The sequence below is a fragment of the Thamnophis elegans genome, chromosome 14 (assembly GCF_009769535.1).
Source record: "Thamnophis elegans isolate rThaEle1 chromosome 14, rThaEle1.pri, whole genome shotgun sequence".
Lineage (NCBI taxonomy): Eukaryota > Metazoa > Chordata > Lepidosauria > Squamata > Colubridae > Thamnophis > Thamnophis elegans.
Genome location: NC_045554.1, coordinates 7,570,504 through 7,586,816, shown reverse-complemented (window position 1 = coordinate 7,586,816; position 16,313 = coordinate 7,570,504). Strand labels below are relative to the sequence as shown.

General features: G+C 40.7%; 2 protein-coding genes across 5 annotated transcripts in view; one reads left to right on the top strand and one right to left on the bottom strand.

Moving 5' to 3' along the window:
- Positions 1-244: 244 nt before the first annotated feature.
- GDE1 (glycerophosphodiester phosphodiesterase 1) lies at positions 245-8,909 on the bottom strand. Of its 2 annotated transcripts, XM_032230455.1 has the most exons (6): positions 8,559-8,909; positions 5,809-5,984; positions 5,118-5,223; positions 3,200-3,292; positions 2,060-2,271; positions 245-1,043 (listed from the first exon to the last, which is right to left on the bottom strand). In XM_032230455.1, the coding sequence occupies exons 1-6, from the start codon at positions 8,811-8,813 to the stop codon at positions 896-898; spliced, it is 990 nt and encodes a 329-aa protein (XP_032086346.1). In that variant the 5' UTR covers positions 8,814-8,909; the 3' UTR covers positions 245-895. The 2 variants fall into 2 exon arrangements, with proteins under 2 accessions (XP_032086346.1, XP_032086347.1); XM_032230456.1 differs by lacking the exon at positions 3,200-3,292.
- A 1,325-nt stretch (positions 8,910-10,234) lies between these two features.
- The window catches only part of CCP110 (centriolar coiled-coil protein 110), a 28,459-nt gene continuing 22,380 nt past the window's right edge, over positions 10,235-16,313 (top strand). For 2 of the 3 annotated variants that reach the window (XM_032230195.1, XM_032230193.1), the window contains exons 1-3: positions 10,235-10,394; positions 13,370-13,525; positions 14,597-14,725. In XM_032230195.1, coding sequence (XP_032086086.1) covers positions 13,385-13,525; positions 14,597-14,725 — 270 coding nt within the window. In that variant the 5' untranslated portion in view covers positions 10,235-10,394; positions 13,370-13,384. The remainder of the gene's footprint in view (positions 10,395-13,369; positions 13,526-14,596; positions 14,726-16,313) is intronic. The other variant, XM_032230194.1, reaches the window with a different exon arrangement.

Sequence of the window (16,313 nt, the reverse complement as noted above, 5' to 3'; positions counted from 1 at the left end):
CTGGAGAAGCTGGCAGAGAAGGCTGCAAAGCTGATTGTGTGAATACGGGGCGTGGGAACTGGTTGTAAGTGCAAACTGGTTGCCAGCTGCCCAGATTGCATTTGTGTGACTGTGGGAATGCTTTGATGGTTGGACATCCGAGGTTTGGTTGTAACCACCATTCGTTCAGCGCTGCTGTAACGTGGCACGTTTGCTGAATGAATGGTCCTAGCCCAAATACAGACAACCTGTGTTCTTTCTTAAGTCCAGTCCAATCTTTCAATTCATGTGAAGACTACACGGCAAGAGGTTTTTTTCCAGTGTAGTTGGTAGTTCTGTTTTGATCATGTATAAATCAGCCATTACGATATGCCTTGCACCAGGAATGTGAAAAACTCAGATTTAGGAATAGAACATTGGGGAAAAAAACATCCAAACATTGACTGGGGTAATTGGCTATTTTTCTGAACTGATGTTCTGGATAAAACAGAGCTGTTTGGGGGCGCAAGGAGACCTCTCCAGAACGCCTCGAAACTATTTCGGATTTACTTCTGGAAAACTGCCCAACCACTGCAAGCGCAGCAGAGGCCAGGGAAGGTCCAGGGGAAAAAATGGAGCATTCATGAGTTTTCCAAAAAGTTCCATTTCCCAACCCTCTTAATTCTGCCTACCTTGTAGTATATCGGGTTTTTTTCCTTGTTTAAGCTGCACGTATCTATTTGACTAAAAAGATGCCGATTCGTTCTTGGAGGAAAAGTGCTAGTCATGAGAAATCTCCCAGCAAAAAAAGGAAGTAGCTTGGTGCAACCTGAAAAGTAATCGTTTTCCTCTCCTTGAGGAAAACGAAATAAAATCATAAAAGTCCCACTGAACTCCAGTCTGACTAAGGAAGCCAATCGGCGGGTTGAAGATCAAGCTAGTAGTGAGGGTCGCAATCCTCTAGTAAACTGTCGGTCATGTAGCTGGTCTGAAGAACATTTTCATAATACATTTTTTCGGCAAGCGTGTTGACGGTCCAAACAACAACGTGAACCCCTTTAGAGGACCAACGATTTATGTACTCCCTAAAAGAAAGAAGGCACAAATGATGAGGAGACAAGTAGTTGCATTCTGGCTTGTTTTAAAAATGTTAAAAACCTCTTTATTGTTCTGATACGGTTCTTTCCATAGATAGATAGATAGATAGATAGATGGATGGATGGATGGATGGATGGATGGATGATAGGTAGGTAGGTAGATAGGTAAATAATAGATGATAGATAATTAGATTATAGATAGATAGACAGACAGACAGATAGATATGATATATAGATATACAGATAGATGAAGATTGGTAGGTAGGTAGAACACATATATTAGATAGATAGGACAGATAAGACAAATAGCTAGGATAGCTAGCTAGAGATAGATAAGATAGATACAGATAGATGAAGATAGGTAGGTAGACAACATCTATTAGATAGCTAGGACAGAAAGCTAGGATAGAGAGAGACAGAGACAGAAAGACAGACAAAGATAAACTGAGATACATATAGACAGTGATAGATAGATAGATAGGTAGATAGATAGATAGGTAGATAGATAGATAGATTTCATTTTTACTTTAAATGTACATTAATCGGCATACATTAAAATGAAATTTCATTGCATACAGCTCTCAAAGGGTCACCACCTCCAATAAACACTACATGACAAAATAATAAATAAAAAATTATGCATATATCCATATATATATTATATGACACATAGAAACAACAGTCTAGTTCAGATGTAGTATACATTTACATGGCAAGCAAAACGAATTTTGCAAGTCTTTAAAAATCCAAAAAAGCAATTAGAGCCATTTAAATTTGGGACTCATCCAGAAAAAGCTCAGTGTAGATCCAATGTTCCTCAGGATTAAAAGCCGTTTAAATTTGGGATTCATCCAGAGAAAGCTATCTCTACAGATCCCATTGTTCCTCAGGTCTTTGTTTCATAAATGTGACACCAGCTTGTCTTTTTTTTCTCCATGCAATCCCCCGCCAAGAACTCTTAGCAGCCACAGACTGGTGAAACTCAAGTATGCTGTTCAACTTACTGTGAAACGTAATTTTTCTGCATCAGGAAAACAGAAACGCCACAGAAATGCCACAGGAAGTTGTGCATGCTCCAGTCCATGATAACGTCGAGGGTCATAGACAAATAGTGTTTCCAATAAACAGAAAAGCGGGGCTTCCCATCCCCATAGTGACTGATGCTCCAAGGTCGGTGGGTCAGAGCTGTTATGACATTGCGGTCAGCTTGTTTCATCTAAAAGACCAAATCACACGAAGCTAAACGCGTGCATCCCGATACCTTAATGAGGTTATAATAAACAACCTTGCCTACATTCTGGCAGCTTGGGAGGTTGTGAGAATGAAACTGCAAATCATGGTTTGTAGGAATATCCACCTTGCTTTGCATTATGATGCAAAACTTTGATATCCCACTGATTTCCCCCCCCCCCCCATGAGCATTTACTTCCAAGTTGAACAGATCTTGTTCAGAAATGCTTCAGCCTTTTTGATAGGACATCTGAAGATGAGCAGTTCAGTCAATGCAGACACACTTTAAAACACAAATATCCCACCTATGGCATACAGAAAGTTAGGAGTGGTGCAGTGGCCTGTGAATTCGATCCTAGATAGAGGCGGATATTTCTCTCTGGGCACAATGAGAATGTTATCTGCCGAACAAAACTCTGCATTGGTGACAAGAAGGGCATCTGGCCAGTAAACACTCTGCTAGCTCCATTCAGTTGCCCAGACTCCACCCCGCAAGGGATTATGGGGTTGTTAAAAGAGGATGATTGCATACAGAAAGTTACCTATTACTCACTCTTTCCTCAGAGAGATGAAGTAGGGCATTGGTGTTATAAACTGAACACACACGCATAAAAAGCACCGAGACAAACACATTTCTTCACCCCTCAACCAATGTAAAACACCAATTTGATTAACCTTTAGGCTGAATCCAAACGCTTCTTACACTGATTTTCCAACATAGGGAGGGCCCACAGTTTATTGAGCATATTAAAATGAACTACATAGATGTCGTTAGGGCTCCAAAAAAATAGGTAGCATATGCCTCCCTGTTTATGAGGTAACATTTTGTGCATCTTGTGTTAACGCCAAGCCTGCTCAAAAACTTATTATCATGTCACAAAATTATGATATTAATAATGATTTGAAATCTTCACCTTATAGACAATATCTGGCATAAATGAGCAAACCACACTGGTGTTGTACAGCTGTGGATATTCTAGGTAGAGCTCTGACAGGACTCTAACCGCCTGCCAGAAGAGAAAGAAAATGGCATTAAAAAAAAAATCTTTGGACAAAGACAAGTTTTTTTTTTCTTGTACATTTCAGCTACTGAGGTGGCGCAGTGGTTAGAGTGCAGTACTGCGGGCTACTTCTGCTGACTGCCGGCTGACTGCAATTTGGCAGTTCAAATCTTACCAGGCTCAAGGTTGACTCAGCCTTCCTCCATCCTTCCAAAGTGGAAGGCAAACCCAGATTGTTGGGGGCAATAGGCTGACTCTGTAAACTGCTTAGAGAAGGCTGTAACAGCACTATGAAGCGCCATATAAGTCTAAGTGCTATTGCTACTGAAGGGAATTCTTGTATAGCAGATGTTACTGATTAAAGTGGCATGTGCAGAGCGCAAAATAATTTGTGGGTTTTTTTGGGGGGGGGAAATACACATCAAAGCAGGTGAATGGAGCAGGATGTACTAATGAACATGGAAAAGTTGCTTTCCAAAACAGCAACTTAGTTTAATTGAAAGGACACGGATTCATGGAAAGACTCGGAATTCAGCCCTAGGGACAATGAAGGAGCTTCCAAGCTTCCATTCTTGATTTTTTTCAAATAACAGGACTGAGAAAGAGCCTTGTCAGAGGCACAGCCTCTACTTAATGGTGCTAAGGAGAGTAACTGTACAGCGTGACCCGGCAAATGCGCGCTCGACTAAAGCGTGCCGACAAAACCGCGACGTCATCAGCGCGCCCACAACAGTGTGCTGACAACAGCGCGATTTAAGTTAAGGTAAGCGTTAGGTTCAGGGTTACTTTTAGGGTTAGGTTTAGGGCTAGGTTCAGGGTTCGGTTCAGGGTTATGTTTACAGCGTGCTTCTGTTGGCGCGCTGTTGTCAGCGCGCTTCATCGCTCATTTGTTGGCGCGGTTTAGAACTCGTGGTTTTGTCACCGTGATTTAGTCGGTCACCCTTTTGTCGGTCGCCCTTTTGTCAGTGAACCATTGTACAGTAGTGGCGAAAATTGTGGAAACTTTTGGGAAAATTGTACAGTATTTTTGAGGTTTGATGGCTAATAACACCACTTTTTTTTTGAAGTAGTACCATAAAATTATATAATTTAATCAAGAATGCAATGTAATAACTTTTATGAAGGATTTGCTATTAGAATAGCAGTTATAAAGAAGAAAAATGAGAAGTACAAAAATTACACCATAGAAAAAATGAGATATACAAAAATTATCACCATGTCAGTTAGTTGGGTAACCTTTAGCATGAATTACGGCCTTACAACATCTTCCCATGGAGTGAACCAAGTCTTTTAGTTCTGCAGCTGTTATAACATGAAGCCAAGATTGAATGATTGCTTCTATTAACTGCTGGCTATATTTGGCTATACCTTTTCATAGAATATAGATAAAGAATCAACTTTGTTGTATTACATTCTTGATTAAATTATCTTTCCATTGATATATAATTTTATGGTACTATTAAAAAAAGTGGTATTAGTCATCAAACCTCAAAAATACACCTTTTTCCAAAAGTTTTCCACAATTCTGGCCACTACCGTATGTAAAGATCAGTATCTTGATGCAATGTACTCTATACTATCAGAAAAAAATTGCCGTTAATAAGTGCCCTTAAAAAAACCAAAGTCCACCAGCTCTCTGCCCCTTTCTTAACACAGCTCTATGAATTAAAGAAAAAGCATTTCTGAGAAAACCTTTATGCAGTCATTACTTTAGCGCAATGAATAATAAATGTTTAAAAAAGCCACTTCGTTTGTTTCAGCAATGTTATCGTCAGAACATTTTGTCAAATGGAAGAGCTCTACAGGAAAGGAAAAGCTATTGAAAGGGTACCTTATTGGCATGTCCCTTGACATCAAAGTAGATGATGAGGTCGTGATGCAAACTTTCCAAAACTGCTTCTTTTAGGGTTGGTATTCTTTCCCCACGATAATCCCTCCTGGAGGAAAAAAACAACAACTCCACCATGCCTACTTGAAAGGTATGCATTTCAACAGAAAAATATCCAATAAAAAAGGAAGTATTTCCCCACTCATATTGTGCCACCACTAAAGATCCCAAGATATATTCCAGTAGAAAAGAAATTCTTAAAAGTTTTTTTAAAGATCCTTGAACAATTTAGCCCTTTAAGCACCATAAAATATGACTATTTATTGGGAAGTTACAACTCACAAAAAGCACCTGCACAGATAGCCTTTGACTTACAACCATTTATTTAGTGACTTCAAAACCATAATGGCACTGAAAAAAGTGACTTACAAACAAGCTTCACACTTACAACTGTCCCAGCATCCCCATGGGTCATTTCATCAAAATTTGGGTGCTTGCCAACCAGCATGTATTTGTGATGGTTGCAGCATTCAGGGGTTGTGTCGTTGCCATTTGTGACTGCCCCAACGGGCAAATTCAATGGGGGAAGCTGGGTCTGCTTAAGGACTGTGTGTGATTTGCTTAAGAACCGTGGCAAATAAGGTCATAAAATTGGGCACGACTCAGTGAGTGAACTACGGAATTGTTCCCTTACCATAATCTATGTTTAGCAGCTGGATTAAACTGTCGAATTTCGGCAAACGTCAATTTATTTAAACTTCCAGAGCCATCGGTGGTCCTGTCCACCGTTTCATCGTGCATCAGGATAGGAACCCCATCTGCTGTGAATTCAAGGTCCAGTTCCACTCCTGTGGCTCCATTCTCAGCTGCCTTAAGAAACAAAGTCCACATTTTCAGAACAGAATACAACAAGGTATGCTTTTCATTCAATGCATTTGGATAACTTTGCCTTGTGACAATTTAAGTCCATGAATCTAAAACGCTGAGCTTGTCGGTTAGAAAGGTCAACAGCTCGTCAGTTTGAATCCCTAGTGCCGATAAGTAGCTCCCGTTACTTGTCCCAGCTTCTGCCAATCTAGCAGTTCGAAAGCACCTAAAAATGCAAGTAGAAAAATAGGAACCACCTTTGGTGGGAAGGTAAGAGTGTTCCATGTGCTTTTGGCATTTAGTCATGCTGGCCACATGACCACAGAGACGTTTTTGGACAGTGCTGGCTCTTCGGCTTTGAAACGGAGATGAGCATCAAACCCTAGAGTTGGGAACAACTAGCCTATATGTGCGAGCAAGGGGAACCTTTATCTTTACCTTATTTTAAATGTGCTGAGGTTGAGAAACAAAGATCCAAGCAACTAAGCCAAAGCAAAATTGCTAGTGACAAATCCATGTTATTTCAACAGGGAAAACTAAAAACAAATGTTTCAAGCTAGAGTATTTCATCCTTTGAATGTCAAAGGTGCAACCCCAAACTTCATAGTGATGGAAGTTAGGCAGTTTTTCCCTGGCTTCATGCTTGGCATCACTCAGATGGGTTGAAGGGCTCCTTTGCGGCCGCTTAGAGGCTGTCAAAATAGTTGTTTTTTGTCTGACAGAACATTTGTGACCAGGTGCTGGTATGGGTTAAAGGACTTCTCTAAAGTAGCACTGACTGGAACAACCATGTTGTGCAAGGACAAGGAAAGAATGGGACATCTTACAATTGTGTAGCAGGCAATTAATTGATACAATAAACAATGCAAAAGAAGGCAGAGTTCACATTCAGAAATCAGCAACGTCTACACAAAAAATATTAGAATCTGGTTTCTACCAGCCCTTGGGAAAAGAAACAGTGTGAACAGCTTCTGTCATAAATTCCCTTCTGATCCAAGTCTACTGTACATTATCTTGGGAAATAGTTAGTTACTATAATTATCTTTAATGATTCACCAATATTTGCAGGTGATCTCCTTTGCTAATTTGCTGCCTCTGTTTAGGAGGTTCTTTGATGTTTTAATCCTTCCTATTTGCAAACCAAACAAATTAGCCTTTTCTTTATCACATATTTAATTGCAATCGCTCTTAATGGTTTTCAACAAGGCCCTCTTCATTTGTAAGATGCATCTTATTCAATAAAGGTAGCAATGGGAGGCCCATCTCATCTTTCTGAACGCTAGCCCCTCAATTCCTTCAGGAATGAGAAGCAAATATTGTAAATTAAATAACTTTCTAAAATCCATGCTGTTGCACTATTTAAATCCCTCTAAAGTTAAATCAGAAGTGTGATTTATACATAACAAAACCAGTAGAATTTCTGTGGCTGAGTATCTATAGTAAATCTGTGAAATAATCCATATATATAACGCACACACGCAATAGATATAAAATAGACACAGTACTAATACTAAACAGTATGTTTATGGGTGTATATGTACATTGTACTGTAACTAAGGCAGGTAATCCCTGACTTATAACTGTTCATTTAATACACACACACACTCATTCATAGATTAGATAGACAGACAGACAGATATAGATGATAGATAGGTAGATAGATGATAGATGATATATAGATACATGATAGATATAGAGATATATGATGGATGGATAGATGATATAGATACATGATAGACAGACAGATTGATTGATAGAGATGGATAGACAATGATTGATGATAGACAGGTAGATAAGATAAATGATGGATGATAGATGATATATAGATACATGATAGCTAGCAGATATAGAGATAGATGATGGATAGATGATATAGATACATGATAGACAGACATATTGATTGACAGATAGAGATGGATAATGGATAGATAGATGATTGATTGTTAGATAATGATAGACAGGTAGATAAATGATAGATGATGGATGATAGATGATATATAGATACATGATAAATTGCTAGACTGATATAGAGATATATGATGGATAGATCAGTGTTTTTCAACCTTTTTTGTGCAAAGGCACACTTTTTTCATGAAAAAAATCACGAGGCACACCACCATTAGAAAATGTTAAAAAAATTTAACTCTGTGCCTATATTGACTATATATAAAGTGTTTTTCCCACGGCACACCTTACACTATGTCACGGCACACTAGTGTGCCGCGGCACAGTGGTTGAAAAACACTGGGATAGATGATATAGATACATGATAGACAGACAGATTGATTGATTGATAGAGATGGATAGATTAATTTTCATCAAGAACCAGCTGTTAACAAGGGATACCTACCTATTTGCTGCCATCCAGATGTTTGCAGTCCAGACATACTATGCCTATTGTCCACAAAAACCACCCACCCACCAAATATTACACTCTCACACACACACACACTCACACACACGATTGCGTATAACACACAATCAATGCAAACCAAGACCCCCCTCCCCTCCCCCAATCATGCCCTTTACACGCAACCAATGCTACATCCACCCAAAGGACACACAAACGGCGCCCACCTGCCGGATGGCGGCCAGCGTGTTCTCGGGCGCGTCGTAGCCGCCACCGCGGTGGGCGATGCGGGCGGGGTTCCCGCGGGGCTGCACCACCTGCTGGGCGCGCTGCGGGGCGACGGGCTCCAGGCTGAAGAGGCGCAGCGCCAGGTAGAAGCCGCCCGACAGAGCGCAGGCCAGCGCGGCGCTCCGGCTCATCACCAGCGCCGCCAGCAACACCGTCGAGAAGGCCACCAGCAGCCCCTCAGAGTAGCAAAACATGGCGGCGGCCGCTGCGCCTCAGGAGGAGCCAAATCTGAGGGGCGGCGACCGGCGGGGAGGCCGCCGCGGCAGCACCAGCTGCTCCCTTCTCCCTATTGCCGTGACAACACAAACCGCCCGCCGGCCAATCGAGGCCCGCGCTCGCCGCCCGCCTCAGCCAATCGCGCTACGAGAAGGCGGCGGAGGGCGGGGAAAGAGGGCGGATTTCCGGATCCCGGGGCGTGCATGGGATTGGCTCGCCGGCTGCGTCCGCCCGGCCAATCGGAAGGCCGCCCGTGCTTGACTCGTGGAGTTGCTTTGACAGTTTGAGGAGCCGGCAAAAGGCGACCTGCGAAACAATGAAATCCCGTCGTGGAATACTTCAGGCGTGACGGGAAGGGGTTGAACCTTGAAAAACTATCTGGGAAAACCTGGTTAGGTTAGAGATGAAAGTCCATCAGGAAAAATTCCCACCCAAATATAAACTAGCACTGTATCCATCTCTAAATCTATATATCTTCTACACTATCTCTATCTATCTATCTATATCTTATCATATCTACCTATAGCTACCATTATCTATCTATCTATCTATCTATCTATCTATCTATCTATCTATCTATCTATCTATCTATCCATCCATCCATCCATCCATCCATCCATCCATCCATCCATCTATCTCTATCCATCTACCCATCTATCACCTATCTATTATTCTATCTATCCATCCATCCATCCATCCATCCATCCATCCATCTATCTCTATCCATCTACCCATCTATCACCTATCTATTATTCTATCTATCCATCCATCCATCTATTATTCTACCTACCTACCTACCTACCTACCTACCTACCTACCTACCTACCTACCTACCTACCTACCTACCTACCTTATCTATCTATCTATCTATCTATCTATCTATCTATCTATCTATCTATCTATCTATCCATCCATCCATCCATCCATCCATCCATCCATCCATCCATCCATCCATCCATCCATCCATCCATCTATCTATCTATGGAAAAACTGTATCAAAACAATAAAGAGGTTATAGAAACATTTTTAAAATAAACCAGAATGCAACTACTTGTCCCCTCATCATTTTTGCCTTCTTTCTTTTACGGAATACATACATCGTTCTAAATCTATCTATGTAACCTATCCATCCGTAGAAGACCACAAAGTGGCCATCCATCCATTTCCACCCACGAATCCAATTCCATCCAAAGGCTCCTTCTTCCCCCTCCCTTTTAAACTACAACTCCCAGAATGCAAGAGTCGAGGGGACCGCCCGACGCGGCCCTTATCTTCGGTTGCCTGGAGACGCGGCGGGAGGCTTGTAACGGTCGCCGTTTCGTCACGCCGGAAGAGGCGGGGCCGTGGCCGGCGTTGCCAGGCGCCGGGCAGGGCCAGCCTCAGTGGGCAGGAGCGGCGAAGGCGCGCGGTTTGCGCTCGTTGGAAGCGGGGCGGCCGGGGAAGCCTCGGTGAGGGAGCCGCGGGGTTGCTGCGGGCCTGTGTTGGGCGGCGTTGTCGGGGGTCTGTCTGGCCTGCAGAGAGGAAGGTGGTGGTGGGGAATCATTTAAGTTGCATATAAGGTGAAGCTTCTCATAATGTGCTTCATTTGGGGCTGTAACTTAATATTATTAACATGTATATTATTTTAAGCTTGGGTTAATAATTCCACCGTATTTACTGATTGAAATAATTAATTGAATTAATTAAATAAATAACCATTTAATGGTTCGCTTCCTGGGAGGTTGTAACTTAATATTATTAACATGTATATTATTTTAAACTTGGGTTAATATTTCACCGTATTTACTGATTGAAATAATTAATTGAATTAATTAAATAAATAACCATTTAATGGTTCGCTTCCTGGGAGGTTGTAACTTAATATTATTAACATGTATATTATTTTAAACTTGGGTTAATATTTCACCGTATTTACTGATTGAAATAATTAATTGAATTAATTAAATAAATAACCATTTAATGGTTCGCTTCCTGGGAGGTTGTAACTTAATATTATTAACATGTATATTATTTTAAACTTGGGTTAATATTTCACCGTATTTACTGATTGAAATAATTAATTGAATTAATTAAATAAATAACCATTTAATGGTTCGCTTCCTGGGAGGTTGTAACTTAATATTATTAACATGTATATTATTTTAAACTTGGGTTAATATTTCACCGTATTTACTGATTGAAATAATTAATTGAATTAATTAAATAAATAACCATTTAATGGTTCGCTTCCTGGGAGGTTGTAACTTAATATTATTAACATGCATATTATTTTAAACTTGGGTTAATATTTCACCGTATTTACTGATTGAAATAATTAATTGAATTAATTAAATAAATAACCATTTAATGGTTCGCTTCCTGGGAGGCTGTAACTTAATATTATTAACATGTACATTATTTTAAGCTTGGGTTAATAATTCCACCGTATTTAATGATTGAAATAATGAATTACATTAATTAAACAGTCCTTGAAATGGTTTGCTTCCAGTGAGGCTGGACTTGATTATTGGGATTATTTTTGTTTATTTATTAATTTTATATCATCAAGCATGAATTAGATAACAGAAATAAGTATAAACCTGATGATGAATACATGAAATGAATACGAATACAAAGGAATATTAGGACAGGGACGGTAGGCACGCTGGTGAGCTTATGCATGCCCCTTAAAGACCTCTTAGGAACAGGATGAGGTCAACAGTTGACAGGTTGAAGCTGTGGGGGGGTATGAGGATGTAACAACAGAGTCAGGTAGTGTATTCCAAGCATTGACCACTCTGTTGCTGAAGTCATATTTTCTGCAATCAAGTTTGGAGCTGTTTACCTTAAGTTTGTATCTATTGCGAAGTTGTGTGCTGTTGGGGTTGAAGCTGAAGTATTCATTGACAGGTAGGGCATTGTAGCAGGTAATTTTATGTACTACGCTTAGGTCGGATCGGAGATGGCCAAGTTCTAAATTGTTTTAAGCCCCAAACTCCCAAGATCCTTGAAAGTGTGTGGATCGTCTACGAGGTCTTATCCGCCCGGCTTGTATTTTGTGTTCTGATTTTTTTTTCTGCCAATGTGTAAGACAGAGCATTGGTTGTTTGAGATTTGGTATTTAATTTCTTAGCATTGATTAACAAGACACTGCTCCTATACCTTTTAGCTGCAGTTAATATGAACCTGTCATTTTAAAGCTTTGATTCTTGCGAAGCTGCCCTTAATTTTGAGCTGTACTTTAAGCTATTCCTAAACTCTACTTAATTTTTACCTTCGTTTTTTTTACTTAAGCTTCATTTGGCTTTGGTTGAAATGATCCCCTCACCCCCTCAAACAGATGCTTGAAACTGGGAGGACACCGTTTATTCAGCTACTCCCCCCCCCCCCCACATCTTCATCCAAGCTATTCTAGAACCCTCAGCCCTGATTTAAAGATGTCATAGATGTGGAGTGTGTGTGTTTGTGTTTATGAGAAAGGATTTCTGCTTGGGATAAATGCCTGACTTGAACAAGAACAAGAAACAACACCTTTAATAATAAGGATCAACTGGGAAACTTCCTGAGAGGAAGAGGTTACACTGGATCATGGATCTTTAAAGATCGATGTGGAGAGACGAGCTTCAAATTTAGGAGTAAAAGCAGTGGGAGTTGGGCAACTGGCGATAGGACAGGTGCCAGGGAACCTCCCAAATTTTGTACTTATTGTGCAACGGAATGGTGCCATCATCTGGGATGACAGCACATTTATTTGTAAGTTGGTCTTTTTAGTTAAGTAATCATATTAGAACCCCTTTTAAAATAAAAAAACATGTTCTGCAAGATCAGATTTTGAACTCCGCGGCTGCCTGGAAGAGTTGTGAGTTGTGTAGTTTTGCTTGGCATAGATATAATAATGGCTGTCTTTTGATTTCAGTGGCGGAGGTGTTGTTTTTCGTCTTGATTTGCGTAACAGTTTTTAGGGTTCCACCACAAAACCGCATTTGACTAAAGCGCGCTCGACGAAACCGCGTAGCTGACGTCATCACAGGGCGACAACAGCGCGGAGACAGAAGCACGCTGTAAATGCTAAACCTAAAATTAACCCCTAAACCTAACCCCCCTAAACCTAATCCTAAACCTAACCCTAAACCTAACCCTAAACTAACCCTTAACCTAACCCTAAACCTAATCCTAACCCTTAACCTAACCCTAAACCTAACCCTTACCTTAACTTGAATCGGCTTGCTTTCAAAGCGCTATTTAAAGCGCCCTTCTTTCTCCGCGCTTGCTGTTGTTGCCCTGTTGATGACGTCAGCGACGCGGTTTAATCGGGCGCGCTTTAGTCGAGCGCGATTTTGTCCTGCCACGAGTTTTTAGAGCTCTGTGGCAGGAGCCTCTTTAGTTGGCAGTGCAATTTTCCAGGGGACTAGTAACAACAACAGAGACAGATTAACCAGGGAATTGTAGGTAGAGTGACAGTTGCTGTTTCATATATGCTGAGTTGTTATTTGCCAAAGAGGGTTTGTTTTTTTTCCCTTCCTCTCTCTCTCTCTCTCCCTGTGTCATTCTGCAGCCCAACTGCATTACGATGGAGGAATATGAGAAATTCTGCAAGAAGCACCTGGCTAGAATTCAAGGAGAGTTTATGGGGAATGCAATGTCCCCCGTCGTTCAGTGCAGAAATCTATCCCTTATTCGATTTAATGGAGTCCCCGTGCTTTCTCCTCTGGTAAGTCGGCTTAATCATGTTCCATGGTAAAAAGAAAGGGACTAAACTTGAATCACGTTGGACACTTTGCTGTGTGTATGTTGTGAATCTTCTCCCTTGCGTTTTCTTATTTTGAGAGTAAATATGGTGGTTTACCAACGCCGCGCCGACGAATGAGCGCAGAAGCGCGCCGACAACAGCGCTCCGACAAAAGCGCGCCTTCAACAAACAACTAATAACCTAATAACCCTAACCCTAATCCTAAATCTAACCCTAAACCTAACCCTGAACCTAACCCTTACCTTAACTTAAATCACGCTTTTGTGGGCACGGTTTTGTCGGCACATTGTTGTGGGCGCGTTTATGACATTGCGGTGTTCTCACCGCGGTTTCATCAGCACACTTTTGTCGTGCGCGCATTTGTCGGGTCACGAAATATGGTTCCCCCCCTCCTCTTTTCCATTAAAAAATATAAGAATCCTTAAGGATGTCCACTAGGGAAATCTTTAATAATAGTCCTTTACCAGAACTCATATGCCCATTTTGTGAGAGCTGGGCCCAAACTTTTTACTTTTTACTTAGTGTCTTTTCATTCCGAATTTCTCAAAATCTGAAGACTTGCTTCAATGCTTGGTGTCTTCCTTTGTGCAAATGGGTCTTTTTTCCTGAAGCTTTGCAATCTTATCACTTGTCACATCCCCCCACCCCCACCCCGATTTTCTGGTCAGATGTTTCTGGAGGCACTGATTGTAAATCAATTTTTAAAACCCTCCTTTTTTACCCTAAAGCAATGACATTTAATAAAAGTACAAACTCATGATTGACCCAAAGGTGCTTTTTTTCCCTGAAAAACCAACTGGACTTTCTTGGTATTTTTTTTCCCTTTGAAAACATTTCATTCCTCATCCAAGAAGTTTCTTCAGTTATTTTGAGAATCACATTAAGATAAAGAATGAATCACAGCCCATACATACACACATACACCCCCACTCAAACTAGCACTGATGATGTTACCTAGTTGGGTAATGAAACGTCGATATGAGCCTGCAACTAATGGATGGCAATAATAATTTGTCTCCCTTGTTTTTTCAGCTGACTGTGGAGAAGAAGAAAGAACTTCAGCAAGACAGACAGAAGGCTCTGGATCTGGAACGCTGGCGACAGAATTCCAAGCAGAGGCTTTTGCTGACCCGGGTTGAGGAAATAGTTGCTAACGTACAGGTGAGTTTGGAACACGTCTTTTTATGATGGAGGAGCCTCTGTACCTGCAACAAATTTGGAAGAGAATAGGTGCTCTTTTGCTCTCCAGGAGCATAATCTCTGCTTTTATATTAGATAACAAAATTAAATCGTGTTAAATAATCCTGTTGTGATTGAAATAAGGTAGTATAATATAGTAGTATAGCCTTTATTGTCATTGTACATCATGTATGTTAGATGCTCCCTGTTGGGAGAGCGAGTGCATTCAGAGAAGCATTGTGAGAGTTGTGTTGGAGAACACACAAACCAGCATACAGAGACACTGCAATTAAAATAGGCTTTTACTTTCATGGAAATAGAGGTATTAGAGTCCATCAAACAGTCCAAGTCATACATGGATAAGACAGTCAGTCATCAATGTCTTTCAGTTAAGGGATAATCCAAATAACATAGTCCAGTATCATATAATCGGTTCAGAACTCAAAGTTTGCTAGCAGTTGCAAAACTTACAATAGCTCACGGCACTCACATCAGATTAGCCCAGCATCTAACAGAGAGTTAACTGTCATTCTGGCTCCCTCTTATGGCTGATTGAGAAAAAACAGCAACCAATCACATTTTACAGTATGATTTAAAGAAACAGGTATAGCATTGTTACATGATTTATATATTGCCAACACATTGTTATATTCTTAACAATGTATACAACGAAATTGGTTTTAGCCTCCCTGGTGATAACAAATGACAACAAATACAAACAACTTAGATAGTGTAAAGAATAATCCCTATGCAAGTAGTTGGGAAAAAGAAAGAAAAGGAAAAACTAGTCATACATTTTTACGTGTGTGTGTGGAGTGATTGTGGTTGTGTTTAAAAGTCTGACAGCCCAAGGGTAGAAATTATTTTTAAACCATTGGTTTCCAACTTTTTTTTTTTTTTGGTCATGCCCCACCTAAGCATCTTGAAGATCCTGCACCCCTGTGACATATAATTCTTACTTTACTCAAAAACTGAACTCTACTCATGCGGAGGAAGTGTAAAAGGCCATTAACTTGGTTTAAACAAGGTTCAAATTGCCCCCATTAAAGATCCAATTGCTCCCCCTTGGCTCTCTCTGAGGTTGTAGACATTTCATTACCCAACTAGGTAACATCAGTTCTAGTTTGGGTGTTGTGTGCGCATATATGTATGGGCTGTGATTCATCCTTTCATATATCTTAATGTGATAAAGAATTTGGAAGCACTTAAACATCCCTCGCAGATTTATTGGAGCACAACTTTTAAGTAATCCCAGTTTACAATAATAATACAATACAATAGCAGAGTTGGAAGGGACCTTGGAGGTCTTCTAGTCCAACCCCCTGCCTAGGCAGAAAACCATATACCATTTCAGACAAATGGCTATCCAGCATCTTCTTAAAGACTTCCAGTGTTGGGGCGTTCATAACTTCTGGAGGCAAGTTGTTCCACTAATTAATTGTTCTCACTATCAGGAAATTTCTCCTCAGTTCTAAGTTGCTTCTCTCCTTGATTAGTTTCCACCCATTGCTTCTTGTCCTGCCCTCAGGTGCTTTGGAGAATAGTTTGACTCCCTCTTCTCTGTGGCAAC